At 37.9% G+C, this 23940-nt stretch overlaps 1 protein-coding gene across 2 annotated transcripts in view; it reads left to right on the plus strand.

The window, feature by feature from the left end:
* Positions 1 to 23940, plus strand: part of EFEMP1 (EGF containing fibulin extracellular matrix protein 1) — a 60930-nt gene that overhangs the window by 7215 nt on the left and 29775 nt on the right. For both annotated transcript variants that reach the window (XM_040623464.1, XM_008699883.2), the window contains exons 3-4: positions 272 to 320; positions 485 to 895. In XM_040623464.1, coding sequence (XP_040479398.1) covers positions 272 to 320; positions 485 to 895 — 460 coding nt within the window. The remainder of the gene's footprint in view (positions 1 to 271; positions 321 to 484; positions 896 to 23940) is intronic.

Raw genomic sequence — 23940 nt, forward strand, 5'->3', positions numbered from 1 at the left:
AGAGAAAGAAAGAAAAGAAAGAAAGAAAAAGAAAGAAAGAAAGAAAGAAAGAAAGAAAGAAAGAAAGAAAGAAAGAAAGGGAGGGAGGAGGGAGGGAGGGAGGAAGAAAGAAAGAAAATCTAGGGAATGTTAAACTACCCATCTCATCATCTATGTAGGGCTCTAGAGCAAGGATTGTTGCCATAGGAATGAAGCTTTTAGAGTGACTTCTTAGGAAGCGGACACACCAATTAACTGTCTCCTGGCTCCATCTTTGATGTTTTCTTCACAGCAATGCACAGATGGATATGAGTGGGATCCTGTAAGACAGCAGTGCAAAGGTGAGCCAACTTCAAAGACTTCCCTTCTGAATATAGCTTTCTGTCTCCATCTCATGTCACTCTTCCTATCCTGTTTGTATTCTAACAAAAAGGCATGAGCATATATTTACATGTTCAGAGTTCCCTTTGAGAAGATTCCTGATTTGTTTTATTGCTGACCACAGATATTGATGAATGTGACATTGTCCCAGACGCTTGCAAAGGTGGAATGAAATGTGTCAACCACTACGGAGGATACCTCTGCCTTCCTAAAACAGCCCAGATTATTGTCAATAATGAACAACCTCAGCAAGAAACACCCACCTCGGAAGGTGCGGGTGCAGCGGCCAATGCAGCCGCCACGTCTGCAAGCGCTGGGGGCATGGCAGCCAGTGGCATGGCCGCCAGTGGAGTGATGCCTGGGGGCGGCTTCGTTGCCAGTGCTGCTGCGGTTGCAGGCCCGGAAATGCAGACGAGCCGAAATAACTTTGTCATCCGGCGGAACCCAGCTGACCCTCAGCGCATCCCCTCCAACCCTTCTCACCGGATCCAGTGTGCAACAGGCTACGAACAGAGTGAGCATAACGTGTGCCAAGGTAAGCTTGACGACTTATGCTAACGAGAATGTATGTTCCTGTCCAAGTGCTCCTTGTGGTGAGGAGAACAGCTGACGTTTACTGACAGCTTCCCACACGCCAGACATTGTGCTGAGTGCTTTGCCTGAATTACCATTTAATCATCACAAAAATCCTAAAAGGTGGTTGCTGCCTCTACGGTCCTCATTTTACAAATGAGGAAGCTGTGGCTCAGAGAGAGGTCATCAGTGGTTCTCAACCATAGTGGCCTCTATCTACAGTCACTTGGGAGCTTTTAAAACTTCTCCATAGTCAAGCCACACCCCAGCCCAATTAAATAACAGTCTCTGGGGGTGGGTTCCCGGCATTGGTATTTTTTAAAGCTCCCCACATGGTTCCAGCGTGCAGCCAAGTTTGGGAACCAGGGGTCAGCCAGGTGGTGAGAGTAGAACTAGCTTTCAAACCCAGGCAGGCGGAGCCACAGTCACAGCTGTCAGAAGGAACAGTCAGGTTACTCATTTGGACTTTGAAATTGTGCTGTCAGGCTACTCCATAAATGTCCTCCTTTGGGTTCTCAGGCTTTCTTTTCATTGAACTTGCTACTAATTTATTTTTCTCACTGAGGAATCAAGAAAGAGGACTCTGTTTCTCATTACCTTTGAGGGAATCTCCCCCACTCATATTTCTATCTTTTTAAGTTCTCATCTGAGTACATTTCGCTTCTATCACTTGCACTGTGGCACCATCTGCTCGGGTTTTTCTGTTTATTTTCACAAAGAGTACACATCACTGTGTATTCTAGAAACAGCTGTAGACTCATGCTAGCAAAATGATAAGAATCTTGGGCTTCGAAGATGTGTAGGATATTAGCTAACTTGACAGTGCTAAGAGATTTTGTTTCCCTTTTCCTGCTTAGCAAAGCCTTTCAGACTGCCTGGTGTGGAGCTTGTTAGTAAGATGGGCCATAGGAGCCCCAGACTCCTTTTGTACCACTAGGGGCTGACGGAGTAGACCCCATGTTACACCACAGGTGCCTGGTACACATTGGCCAATGGAAAGGGTCTAGAAGTTTCTAACTTTCTATCTGTTCATGGGTGAGGAAGAGAGCACCTGCCTCCCTCAACACTGAGGGGTTCAATCAGGATCACCTAACTGCTGCTTTAAGTGAAAGAAGCATCTTCTGTTTTCCTGAGATGTTGCCCTTTATGCTCCAGTGTTGAGGTTTATCTTCTGTATGAGATAGATTTCAAATGGCTTATAAATGAAGGATACCTATCATGCCCTGACTTTTATTGTTTTATATTTTGTGTTCAAATTTTTAAGTACCCCACATCAAGAGCTAACCCATGCCGTGATGGTGTCACTTTTAAGAGGGCGCATCATATTAGCATCTGTTTCGTGTTACTGTCATGAGTCAGAATTCCAATAATGATGATGAATGTTTCAGCATCTGCTTGATATTCCGATATTTAATTTAAGGATTATGTCAAGGAGATAGCCTCATGAGGTTATTTTATGTATATGTATTTGAGTGAATATTGATAAAAAGTATCTTGACTTTATTTGAGACAGCAACTTTTAATCATGTTATTTAAATATATAGTTGGATTGGAAGGTTTGGTGGTATTTTTCCTGAAACTGGAAAGTTATGCTGAAAATTTTTAAAGTATTGACCTTTATGTACTGAATTATTTTTCATGCTTCAGATGTATATTTTAATGGTACTTAGGAGGAAAAAAAACCCAGATAAATGAATTGGTCATTTCCCAAAGTGGCTTATAGTCTATCATTGACTGTTGTGGTTGAATTCAAGAACAATGCCCAGAACTGAATGAAGAAGTTCTAGGATAGAGCATATTCAAGATTAACGACATTCACTGGTTAGAGTAGAAACTGTATAATAAAACGTGAATAATAAAAATGAAACCCTATTTTTCTTAAAAAGATTGAGACTACTTTACAAAGTTACTTTTCACAGATTAAAACATTTGTAATTCTTCTGTGGGAATTTTTTTCTTTAGTTATAAGCTAAAACTATTAAATGCCTTGCTTATGATAGATGCTAAAAGCATACTTACTGATTGTGTGCACACACGGTATTTCTATGTATATATTTCTACATAACCAATTTCTAAAACTTGGGATTGGGGTCTGTGTCATTGAAAGCAGGGTTAAAAGTTTTTTGGATGACTTAAGGCTTAAGTTGGATTTCTTCCCACCTCACAATTTTGCAAAGTGCCCATAAATGTGGATTTACTTAATTGTTGATAAAAGGGGGTTATTTCATATGATAACAACAGGATAATCTGTCTAGGGAATCTGACTAACATAAGTGGAGTCACACTTGTGCCCGTTTATTATTGAGCTAATCAAACATGCGGTCCAGCTTCTTCTAATTGCCTGCAGATGTATGACATTCTCATTCCAGGCCAGCAGCACAAAATAATGTTTTATAACCAGTGTGAAAGTGCGGGGACCTCCGCTTAAAACAATAGTGTGCTCCAAGGACCTATATTTCTGACATCATTGTGGAGTTTGAAGAGCCTTCTGCTTTAATAAAGATCTCCACTCCCTTTTAAATGTTTCATACTATGCCCCATAATCCAAACACATTTACCATGGTTGCTGGATTGGAATAAATGAATGCCTGCAGCTGAGTCATATTTGTATTAAAATTATTTCTTTTTTCCACATATATTTTTCAACAGGTACAGTTTATCATTACATAACCTAAAGCTAAGGACATTTTTTTATGTAATCGCTGAAATCTGTACTGTGCTTCAATGTTAAAGTCAATTGTACCTTGAACACACTATTACGAGTTACAGATAGCACCTAATAATTTAAATGCCAGTAGATATTTTATGTGTATTCTATTTTATAAATATATTTTTAAGGATTTTATTTATTTATTTTTAGAGAGAGAGATAAAGGGGGGGGAGGCCAGAGAGAATCAAGCAGACTCCCCCTGAGCGTGGAGCCCCACTCGGGGCTCAATCTCACAACCTTGAGATCACATCCTGAACTGAAATCAAGAGTCAGATTCTTAACTGACTGAGACACCCAGGCACCCCTATTTTATAAATATATTTTTAACCAACTATCTGTGTTTTAACATTCAGTGAAAACATGATTTTTTTTTTACTCCTTTTCATGTATTTGTCCAGAATTTTTCAACTTTGTGCAAAAGCAAGAGGTTTAAAAAGCAAGATTACATCCAAATATCAATTCACACTGAGGAAGTTTTTTCAGACAATTTTTGCTAACCATGGGTGATGCTGGGGGAGCAATTTGCACTGAGAATTGCAAATGACAGGCACCAACCTTGGCAGCTATAGAAATTACATGAATATCATTTTATTGTCACATACCTGGAGTCGTATATAAATAAAGTTTTAGAAAGTGTTTCTCTATAAGCTATCATCTAGGTAAAAGACAACAGATATTCATCTGTTCCAAAAAGGAGGTGAATGAATGGGGAATATATTATAACCCATTGATGGATCACTTTATTTTTCTATGACTTTATTGCATAGTCTCTGTGTATCTTCCTCAAAGGCAATGGCTTTCGAAATCACTAGTTCAAGTTAAGAAAAGATTTCTTTAAAATCATATATAATGTTCTAAAGGCCTCATTCTTGTAGAAAAAAATATGATTTGGGAACTGGCAAGTAAGAGAAAGCATCAATTGCCCAATTTGAAGGAATTTGTTTACTTAATTGAACTTTCAAAAAATTAAACATAAGGTATTTTGTATAGCTGATAATTAAGCCATTACTAAAATCGGTCAGGATTTACAGGTATCATTACTAACTTGCCAAAGAAACTGCAACAACAAAAAATCAACTTGATACAAATGCCCTAATGAAACTGATTATGGAGCCAAAGCCAAGTGCAGTACCTGGCTTGTATTCTATAAGGTATAACTGAGAGATGTGAAAACACAACCTAGGGTTTCCCACTATCTCTGTTAAGACTGTCCTGGTTTGATAAATGAAAACCCCGCATTCCGGGAAATGCCTTGGTCCTGAGCAAATGGGATGGTTGATCACCCTAGCACACCCCCCCACTCACCAAATCTCTTGCACCTCACAGCCAAGAGTGAGAAAGTCTCAACGTTAAAGCCATTTTTTCAGGTTAGGGCCTTATTTGTCCAGTAAAATTGCTTTTTTAATTTGATTTGAACTTTCAAAAACCAAACTTCACTCATTTTTAAGTACCTGGACAGAGCCTTTCTTTGCTGTTGTCAGGATCCCACTTGCCAGATTGTCAATAAGTGGATTTCCACATTGTTCTAGACTTTCTGCATGTGCAGAATACCTAGACATTAGCATCTGCATATCTGGATACATGTCATACCATAGGTAGCTCATCTTTCCACATTCTTCTGGGAAAAAATGTACCACACGGCCAAATTAAATATCATGCTTCAACTATAAAGTTTTGTTTGTCAAATTTTAAAAAAAATTTTAGCTGTATTTTAAATTATTTCATTTTTATCACTATTGTCTGTGATTCAGGAGCAACTAAAAAGCTAAAGAGGAAAAACTGCCTTTTTATAAAGCCTAAAGGAACAAAAAAGTAAAAATTATACTCAGGGTTTAAAAAGCTCTACACTGTTGGGGATCACCTATTGTCTTTTGCACATTTCTTTAAAAACATAAGGATAACTAAAATACTATTTTGAAAAGGAAAGAAGTTATTATCTATACATCTACATTTAAAAAGAGAAACTTGAACTAACATGTACAGATTCTCAGATGCTAGGGACGTCTTTCTTTGACTCTTTCATTTGAAACTTAAATGATCTCATATCCAAAAGAGGATTTGTAAATTATAGTGTAATCAAGTGGCTTAACATACCTGGCATTGTTATAACAAAAGAGCTTTCAAACACTACCCTTTTTTTTTTTTTTTTTTGATCCTCACTAATGTCATTAGGGTTTCTTACTGCTTTGGTTAGTTTTATGAGGAAATGCCTAATTTTTGTTACATATAATTATACAACCCAGTGAAGAACTCTGATCTCAGAAAATAGATATTTTCCAAAAGGAAGACTATAATTGAGTAAATTATGATATTAACAGAAACGAATACTTCAAGCAGAAAGGAAAATGGGTATTTAGCCTGCTTACTGCTTTTTGTTGTTTTAGTTGTTAATTGCCTTTGAGTATCTAAAAATTCTTTAAAGCCATGTAAATAAATGGGGGTCGAGTTTATAGGGATAACTTAATTACTTTTTATATAAGCTGATACAGTGCAATAGAAGTAATTGATTTTCTCCCAAAAAAATCAAGCACAGTTTCATAATTTACTTTTCCAAATACTATAATCTTTAATGCCTAGTTAATTTAAGACATTTCTAATACAGGCGCCTGGATGGCTCAGTCGGTTAGGTGTCAGACTCTTGGTTTCAGCTGAGGTCATGATCTCAGGGTCATGAGATCAAGCCCCACTTTGGGCTCCAAGCTCAGTGGGGTATCTGCTTAAGATTCTCTCCCTCTCCCTCAGTTCCTCCCCTTCCTCAGGCACACATGCTGTCTCGCTCTCTCTCAAATAAATAAATAAATCTTTAAAAAAAGACTTATTTCTAATATACATTTGTGAACAATATGTATATGTATCTGACTCATGCACACTCAAGAAGTGTCCTTAAAATTGCCTCATAAAAATTGAATAGCAACTATTTGAGGTGAAAGGATGAAAGAGGTCAGTATGATCACACTTCTGCAACAAAAGACTATGATCTATAACTGCCTAAGTCTGTGGTTTCATAGAGTGTGGTCCCTAGACTAGCAGCGTTAGCAGCATCCAGTAATTTATTAGAAATGCTAATTCCTGGGCTCCATCAGACCTATTGAATCAGAAACTGTGGGGATGGCACTCAGCAGTCTGTGTTTTAATAATCCTATGATTTTGACGTGTGTTCAAGTTTGAGAACCACAGCCACAACTTAATCTTAACATTGGAGAATTGTATTCAGCTACAAAAATCAGAGGGTAGGGTTATAATACTTTACATGGGAAATGTGAAGTAGGAAAAAGAAACTATCAAAAATATATATTCTGTTTCTATTTTACTTCTCTCGCCTTTTTATTGTCATCATCAGTACTCTGATTCCTAAACATGAGTGGTCATGAGTCCTAGTTAGTAGGGTATGATATGTGCAGTCTAGAGGGAAAGGAAGCATCTAAAGACAAAAACAAGAGACCTTGCATCTCTCTATAAAACCTGAAAATGTGAAATACCATAACAGTCCTTAAATTGTCAGTTGGTGAATCTATAAGTTCTGGTCTGGCTATGGCAATGGTTGGTGCTAAGAAATACTCATACCTTCTGTAGGCACCCCTTATGCTCACAGCACAAACTGGTGAGATGAGATAATGCCATCCAGAGGTTTAGTTCATGCAGAGTCACAAACGAGAAAGTTGATTCTGACTTTGGCTTTAAAACATCTTTCATTTACCAAAGTGATACGAGATCCTTCCACTACCAGATGCCCAGCTGACATCTCATTCTACTTAGATTCTATGAATATCATCAGATATTAGAAGAATGTTCCCATAGTGTCTTCTGTTCAATTTAAACTTGATCAAAGATTTACTTCTCATCAAAGACGAGATTCTTGTTAAAACTAGTTAACACTTAATCTGTGGAATGAATTTCCCTCTCCCTGTAGCAGCAAAAAGAAGCAGATGAGAGTAGAATTGCAAGCCTGGGTAACTTCAGGAATGTGCACTGGTTACTGGCTCATTATTTCTTTCTCCAGCAGAAAGTCTCAAACTGTATTCTTTGAAATCAACAAGTTGCCCTATTTGTAAAGATTGCCCTTACACTTGCTGAATTACTGGCACAATTCTATTCTTTGAAACCAAAGAGTAAACGAAATTTGTCCCAAATGTGTTTGATTTTGCACGAACGTACAAATAAGTAATTCACGCCACATCTGAAATCCATTAGCATGCTTCTTTTTCCAGGAGGTAACTGCAAATTGCACACTCAAAAACAAAACTGATCAAGAAAACTGCATTCAAATATTGGCAGAAAACCACAGCTGTCATTGCAAGCATTTAGCCACAATTTTAGGCTTGTAGCTTGAACCTAACTGATTTGTAAACATTTAATAAAGATGAAATTAAGAAATGACATGAAGGAAGGCTGAGTGGCAAGATACTGGCAGCAGCATGGATAGCTTATTGCTGTCAATTTCATATAACTGCAGATCAAAGGAAGAAGAGACAGTGAATCAATGTTATGTAAATGTGTACTAAATAGACTGAAAAACTTAAGATTTGAGCAAAATCAATTTTTAAACCTTGAACTACTTTTCAAATAATTGTGCATCTGTCCTATTCAAGGGTAACCAGGCAATACCGCAAGTGAAATTGATCAAACAGAACACAAACCCTTTCAGTGAGTGCTCAACAAACTCAGTCAAGTTTGAGAACTACTTTCTCTTGTGAGGCACTTTGATAGAAACAAAGTGGAAGGAAGGAGTGGTCATTGTCCTTAGGAAACTTGGCATCATCGACCCCTCAGTCATCAAAAAGCAATAAAAGAAACCGACAACAGTCCAGCAATGCGACACACGGGACATCGCAAGAAGTGCATAACGAACTGCTTAAAGTATCACCAGTGTGTGATACAGGTATCCTTCCAATTTACTGAAATCTATATTTGGACAAAATTTTAAAAAAGACCTGTAACCAGAAATGTGGTCAAGAACAAAAGTTTAGTTCCTCCCTGGGATGGATCTTTATTTTTTTTTTAAGATTTCATTTATTTATTTGACAGAGAGAGAGCACGAGCACAAACAGGGAGAGCTGCAGGCAGAAGGAGGGGAGAAGCAGGCGCCCCGACTGAGCAGGGAGCCCGATGTGGGGGCTCGATCCCAGGACCCAGGGATCATGACCTGAGCCGAAGGCAGACGCTTAACCACTGAGCCACCCAGGTGGCCTAGAATGGACCAGTTAGAAGAGAATGATGAGGGGAGGTTGAGAGGTGTCATGAGGAAATTAAAAAATCCAAACCATATAGAGGAAGTAACCATCATGTAGCCAAGCAGAATAGGTGAGAATCAGCATTGTGTCCATGTTTCTTCTACTCTAGAGTGGTTTCCCAGGAGAGTCCCCCAGAAATAGTGTGCTGCTGATAGGAATGCTAACAAGGAAAGGCATAAGGGTAGGTAGACGAAAACCTCATCAGAAAGTACACATGATGCTGAGCCACTGCATAGCCAACATCTATGACTGGTTCCAGCCTCAGTAACTCTCCCTGATATAATCCTAATATGTTCCTCCAGCTCTGTCTAAATATCTTCCTGAACTGTGTCCTGTTTTATTTATTATTGAATAGACACTAAGCAGATGTGGGGTTTTTTGTGCATGTGTGTGTGTGTTTAATTGAATAAATGAATGGCTTTTAAGCATCAGAGAGCTCAGGCTTATGGTTTACTCTGAGTTCTAAAACCATCCTTGTAAATGAGCTGTTAAGTACCAAACGTATATAAAGGTATATTTCCCAACTATATATGTTATCAAATTTCTCATTAATAATTGGGGTCTTAGATATCTTGTTCCCATTTTAAGCTTAAGCAACTTGAAAGGAGCTATCACATCTATTCTTTACATCCTGGATTGTTAGGTTTTTAATAAACATTGGTGAATAAACAGGCTTCTGTTATCCCTAGGGCAAAACTAGTAATTGGAAATACTAGATTTTTTTTTCTTTTACTTTCTGACAAGTCATTTAACTAGTGAATGCCTCTTTGTAACAAATATATAATTCCTCAGAAATCTAATGGTGAATAATGAAAATAGAGTTGTTTAGGGGAAATGTTAATATTTATGAGATTTGAAGTGACAATCATAAGGCTGGAAAATATTTATGTAAACTCTCTGATATTGTGAACAAGCTCAGGGCACTTGATAAAAGAGCTCTCTAAAATAAGAGTAAGAAAGGAAGAAAAGATCAGAGCAATCCATCGTGGTCATTTTCATCAACTACCAGCCAGAAATTATCCTTTTTAATGTCAACTTTGTTCAAATGCTGAAGGATAGAACCCAGGAAAGTCATTTAGTTGGGTGTAGGTGACTTTAAAAAGTACAGTTCTGATCTGGTTCCAAGGTAGGAAGAGCTGAATTGCTTGGGAGGTGAGAAGAAAATCCATGGATCCCAGGGGCCCAGGAAGAAAGAAACCAGCTACTGAGGGCCCCATTGGGAGCTACTAACTAGCTTATACTTGAACTGTAGATGAAATAAGAATGTCAAGTAGGGAATGGAACCAGAGACACCCGAAAAAGTTGTGTGTATAGCTTTTTTTTAAAAAAGATTTTATTTATTAATTTGACAGAGAGAGACAGCCAGCGAGAGAGGGAACACAAGCAGGGGGAGTGGGAGAGGAAGAAGCAGGCTCCCAGCAGAGGAGCCTGATATGGGGCTCGATCCCAGAACGCCGGGATCACGCCCTGAGCCGAAGGCAGACGCTTAACGACTGCGCCACCCAGGCGCCCCTGTGTGTATAGCTTTTATGTATGTCCAGCAAAAATAAGAATCATAATGGGAATTGAAACTACTGTTGTGCATATAGTTAAATCCCAAAAAGTTCCAGCAACTGTAATGAAACAAATTTTGCACCCTACACAGCTATGTGTCCTGTAAGGAATCTACTCCTACTCCCTTGAGTGGAGGTGTAGAACATGATCCAAAATGGGAAACAATTCACAGGGTTCTATTCGGTGTTCTCCCTGGAAGCCAGGTCTATCACAATCCGGATTAAGGAAGATTTTTTTGTTTAATGGTGATTAGTTAGATTTTACTTGCAAAATATTTTGCAGCAGAGTTCTCCTCTCATACATACATTCGCAAATGAGCATGCCATTAAATTGTGATTGACATTTTTACTATTCAGTAAAAAAAACTCAGTATTTTTCTTACCAAAAATTGGTAAAAAAAAAATAAATTTAATAAAAAGAATAAATTTTTTACCAAAATTTTTTACCAAAAAATTACCAAATTTTTACTCAGTATTAATTACGAAGAGCGGTATGTCTGTTTTTCAGAATCTGCTATTGAATCCCTTGAACTGTTGTTGAGGAGGCTTCTTAGAGAACTATTTGAACTCTAATTATTCTCCCAAAATACAGGAGCAATTGAGGTATCTGGCACCATTTAATTTTACTAAACCCACTGACGAATTTTTTTTCTAATCACTGAGTTTCATAATTTGAGGCCTGAGGAGAGATTATTATATAAGATGGTTTTCTCTCCTTATCCATGTTCTTTCCTGAGAGTTTGTGATACCAGAAGATACCTCATTTAAAAGAGACAAGGACATTCTAAAAGAAGGTGTTCAAAGACACCTCAGAAATATGCCTCTGCAGGCCCAATGTCCCCTTTCTTGCCTAGCTTGCATCTATTCCCGCTCACACACATGTACTCACACACGCACACACCCACTCAGGTTCATATCCATATCCATGCACATGCACAGACATGTATTATGCACCATCATTTTTGATAGGAAAGTAACAAGTACCCAAATTAAATTGATCCAAGCTGATAAAGCTTCTAAAATGATTGTTACTCTCTCATTATTTCTGTAATATCAGCGCTGGAAACTGCTTTCTAAATTCATGTGTTTACCTATCACAGGAGAACAGGACACCTTGGACAGCTACTGCATTATTTAATCAACAAGTAATTTTGTTAGATGGAGTAAAGACAGGGTCAACAAAATAGAAGTAAAAGTGATAGGGGGTGCCCTCTAAGGCCCTGTTGTCTTATGCTTCTACAGCACCCTGGCTGTTTCTTTACTAATCTTCCTTAGAGATTTACCTAGATTCCATCCTGACCCACCTCTGCATTCTACAATGAGCAACAGAATTATTAGCAAAATAAACTTTTTAGATAGACCCTCATAGAATGGATTTAAAAATAGCTTATTTGAGTCTGACACTGAATCCCCATGCTCTTTCATTCTTCAGACTTTGGTAAATTATATAGTCAGGAGGTAGCCCGGAATAAAAGTCCACTCAACAAGCAAGGCAGAAAATTCCAGTCATTCATGATTAATTAAACTTCCCAGTGAAACCTGTGGGTCCCTTTTGTAAAAACAGTTCATGACCTGGCGAATCAGAAGAACCCTAATCCAGGGAGGTAGCCAGAGGGGTGGGGGAATACTCCCACACAAGCTGGTAAAGATGCAGGGCTTTGTTCTGAACTTCAACTGCATGACCTTCCTTCTTTAGTGATTGAAAAATAAATAAATAAATAAGCTAATGATAAAAAAAAACGAAGCTAAATGAAAGAAGAAAACTTAATCATGGTGCAATTTAAGTAGCTAATGATAGTTCTGAAATACGAGGAAAGATTATTTGGTGAATAGTTCATTCAAAAAAAGATGTTAAATAACAAAACCATTGTAAATGAGAGTTCAGCTCTAAGTAAACTAAAAAATCTTCTCATTGATTTTTCAATTTAAGCGGAAAAATGGATTGTGTAAGCATGCCAGAGCTATAGTTTTCAAGAAACCAAGCTGTCACAGATGGTTAATACCCCAAATAGACCATCAGAATATCACTCTATTAGAAGATCTTGGGCTATTTAGTTGCCATTGTAAAAACCCAGCCACAAACAGTATTAGGGTTCTAATAGAAAGTTTTAAAGAATTGTTGGAAAATCTGGTTATAACATCAAAGTCAGGAGTAGGCAGAATTACACATTACCAAAAGTGTTACATAGGGTCATAACATGGTTTTTCTTGGTAAAATACATGGTTTTTCTTGGTAAAATACAGTTTCTGGTCTCATATTAAGGGAACAGTTTATAGTGACAAGAGAAAATAACGAAGACCTCAACAAGGAAGATTGCATGAATTATTTCATTAAATATGAGTAGTGTTTTGAATTTTCTGAAGAGCTTAAAAAAAATCAAATCAAAGTCCTGAGAAGTGGGTAAAACTACCAGCTAGTTATTCAGTATAGTTCTCAAGTTAGGAAAAGAGGAATCAGTGCAGATTCAAGTTCAAACCACGTCTTTGCACTTGATTTGGAGAGCTACATTTACAAACTGTTCTTAAAAAAATGACACATCTCTGTTATGTCAATTCTACTACTCAGCAGAAAGAAAACACCACTTTCCCTTAAAGGAGAAGAAATAATTTCTCTTTGCTGTGACAGTTAGGTGAACCACTTATCCAGAAAGATCACAACTGAGTAACTGCAGTTGCTGAAAATTCGTGACTTAATGTTGCTTGCTCATTGACTGATTGTAAATATATATACCAAATATTATTAGAATGGAACGGTGAAGCCTGTTATGGGACTTCCCTGGCTCCTCTGCTAAGAGACTCAAGTAATGGTAACACTCTCCCCCCAACACTACCTGCCATCACCACATACCATTCAGTATGAAAATCAGTCATCTAGGGAAAAACCCAAAAAAATGCAGCGAACACCTGTTAGGGTAGAGGCCAGGACCATATTCACACATTTGTGGAGGAAAAAAAAGCAAGATAGGGCAAATAGCTGAGCTATAACCTTCTCTTCCAGGAATCTCCTTTTACCCTGGGAGTCAGGAGCAGCTGTAAGAAGAATGAGGGGCAGAAACAAAGAGATGTAGAATGGAACTGGAAGAGAGGGGAAAAGGAGAGCAAGATAGGAGCTTTAAGGACAATGAGTAAGTGTAGACTACGCTAATCGAAAATAGGTTCTACTGAAGTATCTCATAAAATAGTATTACAATTACCAAATTTCCACTTACGTTCATACATGTAAATGCCTATTTTCCTCAAAAAAAAAAAAAAACTGATGAAGAAAAAAAGGAAGGGTGACTCTGAATAAATCAGTTTTACTGTTTTTATAAAGTTGGCTAGTGGAGTCTTTAAATTTGCGATTCAATTGTTTAATAAGTTTTTGAGAATCTTTTATATGCTACGTGTGATAGACTAGGGCTTCTCACATTTTAATGCAATATAAATTACCCGGAGATCCTATTAAAATGAAAATTCTGATTCAGTAGGTCTGGGATGAGACCTGAGATTTCACATTTCTACAAAGTCCCCAGATTTTGTGGATATATACAGAGCCTGTCTTCCAGTAGTTGAAAGTTTGTGCTTCCCACAGGAAGCTGATGTGTCTAGTGATTCTTCATCCTCTATTTCCTGCCTTTAGCAAAATGTGGTATAATTTGGATAATTTGCATGTGGTGAGGTTTTGTTTGTTCGTTTGTTTTTCCAAAAAGATATTTTCTCCTCTGGTTAGTACTCAGTTTCTCCGATGTAAATTCCATTGTTACAGCTACAGCTGTAATACATAGATATTTCCTTTGCTTACTAATTAATATAATTTTCCCCTGTAGTGGAATGTTTTTATGCTTGAATGCTCAGGAGGATCCCAGAAAGTAGTCTTTGGCAGCAAAGAGTGGCAGAAACCCCAGGAAACTCAGCAAGAGACAAAGGTTTCCATCTGGGTCTTCCCCTAAGTGACTTGACTATATTAAGCCAGTTAACCTCTCTGGGCCTCAGTTTTCTCAGCTGTTAAAATTAAAAAGCCGCCCTTCCCAGCTCTTATTCAAAACAACTGTAGAAGAATGAGAGAGAAATTAAGAGAGAGGTAAAGAGTGTACTTTGTCTAGGTTATAAGCTTTCGAAGTGTGGTTGCTATGTGGCTCATGATTGATACATGCCTGGCCTTTAAGCTGCTTCTATTGATAGGAGTTCTTTGCCTTTCAGATGGTATTTTTATCAGAAAAACATACCAGAACAAGTTAAAATCTGCCCTGGGAAGAATGCAGGTGCATTCTGTGATTGTAATAGCATTAATGACTCAGAAACAAAATCCAGACAGTTCTAATGACGTGAAGCTTTATTGACAAAACAGTTCACACCTAGTACTGGTTCTTTGTTAGGTCTGGACCAAATCACTGAAGCTTTCAAGCCAGATCACTGCAGTCTTTTCCCCAGGCACTGACAGGGGTAATTATTGTGGTTCATGTCATAGCCCAGGACTCCATTTCAACCCTAGCAGAAAAAGGAGTTATTTTTATTTTGCTGCACAGTAAATATACTTTTTTTTGCATGTATTAATATAAACTGCTTTAATATGTAAAGGTGACTACACTAAATATTAAAGGCTCTGTATTATTTCTTGATTTTGAATTAAAATGTCCTGCCTTCAGTTAAGATTTCCTGCCTTCCTAAGTACCTTTCAGCAAAGAACAATCTGTTTAAGTTCTACAAATCTATTCATTTCATATTTGGGGATATTTTCAGACTCAGACTCAAACCAGGTTTACAACAAAGTAACCAATCTTTCCTGAGTATGGGTTATTATCCATCACATAGAAACCATAAGGAAGTCTACACACTAGTTATCTGTTGCCACATAACAAATTACCCTAAAACTTAGCGGCTTGAAACAACAAACCCTTATTATCTCACATTTTTTCTGGGTCAGAAATTGAGATGTGGCTTAGCTGGGTCCCCTGGCTTTGGGTCTTTCACAAGGCTGAAGTCATCTCTAGGCTTCACTGGGAAAGATCCACATCCTAGCTCCCTCACTAATGGGTGTTGGCAGGATTTACTTCCTGCCTCCGTTGGTCATGAGTTCTTCCTCCTTCAACTCCTTGCCACATACACCTCTCCATAGACCATCTCACAACATAGCAGCCTTCTTCATCAGAGTAAGCAAGGGAGGGGGCAAGAGAGAGAGAACACTACTAAGACTGAAGTCACAGTCTTTTGTGACTTAATCATGGAAGTGACAACCCATCATTTTTGCCATGTTCTGTTCATTAGAAATAAGTCACAAGATCCAGTCTCCATTCAACAGTATGAATGTGAGGAGTCTGGAATCATTGGGAGCCATGTCAGTAGCTGCCTACCACGATCTATAATGAAAATTCCCCCTCCATCGATTCCAGCCCAAACTTTAAGAGTTAAATCTAGAATTTTGAATGGTTTTGAAAAGCAAAATATGAGTTAAAAAGCAAAATGCACCCACCTCCCCAGCAGTACAGGAGACTGGATGACTCGTTCAGATACACTGCCTGATGGGTGTGGTTGAAATAGGCAAAGTACTGTCTGTTAAGAAGAACCTCGCTCTTCTGATAGCTCCTTCTGAATGAGTATACCCTTCTCTCCTTCATGGATTTGGAACTTCTAAAATGCTACCAATCCTCTCCAAAACCACTCCTAAATAATTATGACTATATTCTTTGATTCTGAAACTTTTGATTAAGAACCCCTTTAATCTATTCTATAAATAAACAATATCCATGAAACAAAAACTTTATGAGCAAGCAGAAGAACTACCTTTATTCTTACAGATTAGCATATACCTGAATGCCTGTTACATAAAATAAATTTAGTAAAAATTCTTCTTCGTCATGTTAACTTTTGTCCTAGACATCTGTGTTATTTGTGTTTGTTAGGGAATCATGGAAAATGTTCTCCATCTCTCCCATAGAAACCTCTGTTCTGTTTTGGTCACATTTTTCTTCCTTCAGCCTAGTCAAAAGCCCGTGCCTAGAACTGTCATTTTTATGTTTACACATGTTTACATCTTTTCTTTTGCCTCAAAAGTCTACTAGGAGACATGTGCTGAGCATAACCTAAGATTACAATAAATAAGTTATGTAAGACTTAAAAATTCAGAAGCCATAAAAACCAGCATGGATTTTCTTGGGATTCTAAGGGTAGGTATCTTGATTAGGAGGCAGGTTAGTGGCTCGTTTTTCAGCAAGAAGACAATAATAGAGCCGAAGAGCCCTCTAAGGGAAAGAAAAAAGAGAAAAGATATATGAGCACAAACAGAAAAATCAGTGAAGATGGAAACCAAAAAGTTGAACAACATATAGGAGAACCAGTAAAATCAAATGGTGGCAGGTGGGGAAAGCCACCAGACACAACCAGTCTCTCCTAAAAGAATGTTCTAGTAGCTAAATTGTAAATTAACCAGATGGAAAGAATAGATAAAATGCTAATACAGCTATTAAAAAGAGTAATTAAAATCCAAAGGAAGTGTGTTTTTTTTTAAATGAAAAGATACCAAATGTTGTTAAATTGCTTTTTAAAGTGCATGATACAGCTCTGTGTGGAATGCAGTATAGTTTCTCTTTGGTTCACTCTCCCCAGAATTAGTTTCCAGATTTGCCCAGGTGTCTCTGATACCAATAATAAAAACCTCTGTGGGCCTATTGTGTAGGCTAGGATAAATGGGTGCCCCAGCTTCCACGTAGACGCCAGCCTCCGGCCTCAGGCCTGGAGCATCCTGGGGAGGTGGTCTGGTCCACGGAGCAGGCAGTGAGAGCTGGGGAAGCCTTTAAGGCGGCTGCCAGTCAGATCTGGTTCCCCTTACCATGAAGTCCAGAGGAAAAAAAAAAAAAAGTATCACGCTCATAAGATTTCTTCATATTCAACCATCCATTTGCTAATACATTCTCTTGACATAAGTAGCCCCACTAAATTCCTCTTTCCTCATCACTAACTCTAAAATGACAGCTTAAGGATTATCCTTTCTGCCATTTACCATGAAACACAGCTCCAAACTAGTTTGTTGTAGGTTTCTGAGCTTAACCACATAGCTCACACTGAGTGGATAATCAATCATTCTATGACTAAATCCATCTGGAACAAATTTGAAGAAGTGGCCATGTAGGGTTTTTGGGGGTTTTTTTTTTTTTTTTTGAAAAAAAAAATTAAACTGAAACCAGAGTTGGTCTCTTTTTTCAAAGGTTTAAAAGACAAAAAAATTATAAAACTCAGCAATGACTTTTCCCCCCAGAATTCATGCATGCTCTCTAAGATTGGTTCTGTCCTGCCCCCATTTTGCATTTCATTTAATTTTTCAGAGAGATGATCCTTGAATGCTTTGGAGGAGAGTCCCCTTCCCAGAGAATGAAGTCATGATCCCTCCTTGCGTAGAAGGAAAGAGGGACATTGTGTGGCCAGGTTGTCACCATAACATCATGCTGATCTTAAATTCCCAAACATGCAGAGCTCAACTGAGGGATTATGGAACTAAAAAAGCCTATTTCTGGCCATTCTTGCTAGAGCCACTACTTTTTGCCCTGTAAGCATTAAAATATCATGAGCCTTGGTTTTAAAGAATTCCACCTTTCCCTCACCAGACCCCAAATTGTTCATCTAAATTTAGGATATATTTTCTCATGTATACTCTGACATCTGCACCATTCATGCATTCATTTGTTCAATTTTTAGTCATTTATTCATCAATTCATGCAACTATATATTCAGTTAATATGTATCCAAACTGTACTAGATGCCTAGACATATAGCCTTTCTTGCAAGGATTTTTCAGTCTATCTGTAGTGGTAAGGTAAGGTTGATTTTTAAAAAAATTAAATAATACAAATAATTCAGCTTAACAATTCAGGTCAACAAAACTTTAGTCGAGGGCCTCAGTCCCCATGGAGTCAATGGTAAAAGCGGAGGTGGGAGTCCAGAGGAGGGATTGCTTGCTACAATCAGGGGCCATAACGTGCTTTTCGGAGGCAGTGGATATAATCTGGGTCATGAAAGACCAACTGGGTATAAATAATCCTTAGAGGAGAAAAGGCAGGCTTTGCTGGGGAGATGTCCTATATGCAGAATAATGGTGACAATATCCTGTCACTGTTTGGGGTGAGGGAAAGGGGGGCTATTGTGGGAACCACAGGAATCAAGTTAAGAAAAGTCATTGGAGGACAGTTTGTATGAATCCAATTCTCGGTTAAGCCATTTAGATTTAGTAATGTTATAACTTGAGAAAGATTTTGAATAAAAAAATGACATAATGAAAATGCTACTTCCGAACAGTTGTAGGATGAGAGGGAAAAATAAGTATACACATATGGCTAAATGTGTTGAATCACCTTAGTAGGACTGGGATGGGAGATGGGGGCAGATCTGACTTCTTGTAAAGTGAATGAGTTCCTCAAAAAGGAGTTACATTAATTTTCAAGTACTGTACATATAATAACAATGCTAATAAGAAGCATAAAAAGAGTTTGATCCACAAGGACTATTTTCAGGATCATAATTAATTTGTTTAAAATCATTTCTAACAGACACATTCATTATTTTTGTAAATAAGTGATGAGTCAAATCCTGAGTCAAAGACAATTCTAAACAAGTTCCACTCCAACTACAATAAATGATTTATAATATTGTTTAGCAATATATATTTATTCATAGGTATCATAAAGGTAAACATCAAATAGTCGATTAATAATATTTTGGTATAATTTCAGCTCCTACACCCCATGAAATAACCAATTAGGAGCTAAACAAGCCCTTAAATGATCTTTTGAACAATCAGCCTTTCTGTCTCATGCTCACATCCATTAAACTGTAGAATGTTCATTAGTCATAATATATGGCTGAAGGAATACAGAGTAAGTCTCTAACCATAAACTACGTCTGAACATAGACCTTTAACAGCAGTTGCTCTTATTTCTAATATGGTTAAGACTGTGATGTTGTGAAATTCAATGAACGTAATCTAAGCAGAGTCATGCCCTGATTATAAAAAAGTTTTTTGCAATTACAGGAAATTATGGCAAGCAGTAACTACCCATAGGCCCACTCTCCCCATTAAGTCCTCTACCATCCATTTTGCATATAAGCATGAACCAAGGAATAATCTGGTTATAAATAGAGGAGAACAAAAAGTTCTCCATATGGCTAGGGGAAATGCATTTCCTAGTTCACAATTACCTTAATTAAAAATGAGAATTTAAATTGAGTACGAAAAGGGAAGGAGGGGTTTGGAAGGGCCGTTTGGGAGTGAGGGTAAGGCTGGACTGCTAAGCTGATAAAGCAAGGACTTAAAAACATAAGAATATGTAGTTCACCTTATGAAATAATCCAAAAGAATTTTAACTGGATTTAGATCTCACTTCACTAAGTCGTGATACTTTGTGTGTGTGTGTGTATTTAAAACTTAACCAACAGCTAGAATTTTGCAAAGGTAAAACACCTGTTCTGTCTGTGTATTGATCTCTTTAAGTTTCAATTCTAAAACATTTCATAAGCAATAGTCATGCATATACTTCTTAAAAGTGGGGTCTTCTGGAGATGATGTGTTAGTTGCCTAGATTTACTTTATTCTTTTATACTGGATTTTAACATTTGCTTTGTTAATTACAGTTTGGAAGGTGGCACAAGACCACTAAATATCCTGTAACTGTAAGATTATTCAAGAAGCCTGAGTTGAGTAACTATTATGTGCTAAGCACAGTAGGTACTGCGAATACAAAGATAAAAAAGCCTATTGTGCCCGCCTTCTAAAGCTCACAGTCTAAGAGGGAGTGGACAGTAATTACAGTGTGACATTTTGAGTCTCCCATTTTAAAGACTTCCCAGAGAAGGTGACACAGGCTCCAGTCTAAGGAAGGTGTGAATTAGCCTTTAACAAATTGAGGGGAGTGAGGGACGGAAGGAGAAAGAATGTTCCATGCAGAGAGCACTTGCTAAGGTCCTAAATAAAAGAGAAGAAGGGAACAAGTGTTCTGCATGATTCAGTGTGTAGTACATGATGGTAAGCAAGGATCAAGTCATGAAGGGCGTTGCACATCACATTAAAAAGTTTGAATTTTATCCTGAAGATACTGGAAAGTGACATAATGAGTTTTCATCTGCACCAAGTGAAAGATGTCCTATACAAATACAGAACGTATGCAAATCCGAATGAAGTCCACTCTCTTTGCTCACAGAGGAGGGAAACACATAATTTACTTTGCAAAACATTTCTAAATACTAACTTTGTTAGTCCAGTTAAATAATTTCATTGTAAGTAATTAGGACAGGTTTCATTCCCCACTTATAATAGTGCTACAAGGCAAATTAAGTATGAATTTCATTCTAAAAGTAGCACAGCTCACATTTTTAACCAAATAGAGTGCAGTGGGGAAAATATCTTAGCTCAAAGAAAAGTTTAAAACATCAGCATTAAGAATCCACTCGACATTTAGTGCATTGTTCTAGGCCATTGTGATTTTATTCACCTAGAATATAACTGTAGTTCTTAAAGTATTTTTACTACTTGGGGTTTGTTCTGTCTTAAAGTTCATACTAAAACTTATTGGAAGACAAATTTGAAAGTAAAATTTAACTCAGCCTTTGCAGAAGCTACAAGAAGTTCTACACACTCACCCAATTTGGCATGGCATTCCTTAGTCTTGTAAAAAAAAATGTAATAACAATTGTATAAATACTATGGAAGCTCTGAGTGTTATTTATTATGTTTTGCTATGTTGTAATATAATGGTGCCATAATTTATGCATCAAATCCAGTGGAGAGCGCAGTTGGTACCTTCAACAAATTGGGGCCATAAAATTTATAAAGGCCACCAATATATACCGAGGGTTATTCAGCAGCTGGTTTCCTAATGAAGAATGCCAGAAATCAGTAGTTGGAGCAAAACTTGTTTGGGACCCTGAACCAGATAAGGTGCCAGGGGCACACTTTTACCCTTAAGTTAAGGAGGAGGTTGGGAACAGCTATTCAAGACCTATCCAAGGCAGTTGACTTTCTAGAGATAGCAAATTTGCTGCTACTGCTCTTTCTTAACAAGGATACAGCTGTCCCAAAGTCAGCTGGACAAGCTGCTTTCTGTAGTGATCTTACATTGACCAAAGGAACCTGAGAAAAGAAACATATAAAGGTGGGCCTGAGCTGAACCTTGAAAAGGAATTTATCCTGTTAAAGTAGAGAGGTTGGGGAGGGGCTCATGGGCAAAGTCAGACAGGTGGCAAAAGGTGTCTTACACATGGCGATATGCAGCCTGGCTGATGTGGAGGGTCATATCAGAATGCACTGATAAGGGCTCTGGGTGGTGCAGTCGGCTGAGCGACAGACTCTTGGTTTCTGCTCAGGTCTTGATCAGGGTGATCACGGGTCAAGGGATTGAGCCCCACGTCTGGCTCCGTGCTCAGAGTGGAGTTGGCTTCGGATTCTCTGCCTCTGTCCCTTCCCCCACATGAACTCTTTCTCTTTCTCTCAAATAAATAAATAAAATCCTTTAAAAAAAAAAAAAGAATGTGTTTGTAAATTGGAATCTAAGGAAAAGACTAGTTTTTATATTAAACCATCTGTTATGTTGCAGTGAGGCTCAAACTAATTTTGAGCCTTCTGCATTTTATCAACATCTATGTGGGTAGTGATGAGACTGGCAGTAGGTGTTGGAGTTCTGGGGACCTGGACAGCAGCTCACCTTCACTGAGATGATAAAGATGGCAGGGTCACCCTGCTGAGCTCCCAGAGGGTGCTTGGGAGGGTCACAGTACTGGGCCATTGCTGAAGTAGCAGTGCCCAAGACCTACAAACCAGTGGGAGATGTACTAACACTACTTCGGATGTGGCAGCGGTCAGAGCTCTCAAGTTAGAACAATGCTCTGTCTGATCGGAGTGAAATTGAGAAAGGGCAAATGCAGAATAGAGTATTTAAATAGGAAGAAGTCAGAAATGCAGGACAGAGAAAGAGAGAATAAGTAAGAAGATGACAGAAGGAAGTCAGCCTAGCCACCTGCTGGTTTGTCACACTGTCAACATAAGCCTCGCGTTTTTCCTCATGCTTTAAATTCTTTCACTTTTTTTGTTAATTTTCTCTGTTAAACCCTTAATATGGAAACAAGAGTCTGTCATATCCACATACATAATTTGCCTATAACTATAATGAAAGCATTGGGAAGAGGTCATTTAGTGTTTGGAGAAAACCAAAATTAATATATGCAAAGAATACTTTTTAATATGCCATGGTTTTGCCATATTTCTAGCATAGCATTTACAAAACAAAAATTGGCTCCAAATCAAACTCTCCTGTATGATATGATTGAATGGATGCTTCATCAGCCACAAGTGATTACATAGATCACCGTAATGTTTTGTGAAGACTCCCACTCATTTGAAAAGGCAGACATCGATGTGTTCATCTTAGAGTCTTGTCCTTATGAATAAACAACCAGAAATACTTGTCCTGACTTTACAATGTGGTTATTTCCACTACATTTGAAAATACTCCCCATCTGTTCTTTAGTTCTGATTTATAACTTCATCACTGCCTTGAACGATGATGACCATAATGTCCTCCACATAGTCAATACAATAAAAATTGCTGCTGAAATGTATATCGTCATAACTTTTTCGTAGTTGGAACTTGTTCACACAGAAGTTCTTTCTGAGAGTTACGTATAGGTTCTAATTAGAGCTCCAATCAAAGCTACGTTTGCTAAGTAGTCTTTATAAACATTAACACTCCATTGCCATGAAGGGGGTCCTGTAGCCATTAACTGTCCTTTCATATCACAAAATATTATGAAATGCAAAAGATGTTAGATTTTTTTTTTTGCTTTGCCATATCCCTTTTGTTTGAATGTTTGCAATTTCCCTAATAAGAAATAGCTTTAAGAAAGAAAGAATGATTTTGCCCATTCTCTTATCTGTTCACCTGGAATATGCCAAAGGAAGAGAAGTCATTCAAAGCTGTGATGTTCTTCCCAACTGGATTTCAGTCATAACAGACCACATTCAAAATATGACACTGAGCAAGGAAGCAAAGATAGGATGGTAATTATATACAAGTGCATAGCAAATTATATTAAAAGCCCTGACTTTCTGCAGGTTTTTGCTTCCCTCGCACTGTAGACAACGGTAGTACTGACCTGATGTACACCGACTTATAGCCATTTCACAATGTTAAGTACAATTTATTGAGCACTTAGTGTCAACCAGGTACCATTTGAGGGGTGTGTTACTTCAATTAGTACTCACAACAGCATTATGAAATGGGTATTATCCCTACTTGACAGACTTTGTCAGTGAAACTTGGAAAGATTAAAGAATTTTCCCTGAATACACACCTTAAACATGGTGTTGCTTGGATTTGAACTGAGACCTATTTGATGCTAAAACCTGTGATCTTACCCACTCTTCTGTCTCAATTATAGTTCATATCATTCTGTCAGTGAGTTGCACAAGAAAAAAATTTATTCTGTGGTTCTCAGACTTTCTGAAAAGATCGACAATCCTCCCATCAACTCCAATTCTTGGTATGATAAATTCTTG

This window comes from Ursus maritimus, unplaced genomic scaffold (genome assembly GCF_017311325.1).
Source record: "Ursus maritimus isolate PB19 unplaced genomic scaffold, ASM1731132v1 scaffold_6, whole genome shotgun sequence".
Lineage (NCBI taxonomy): Eukaryota > Metazoa > Chordata > Mammalia > Carnivora > Ursidae > Ursus > Ursus maritimus.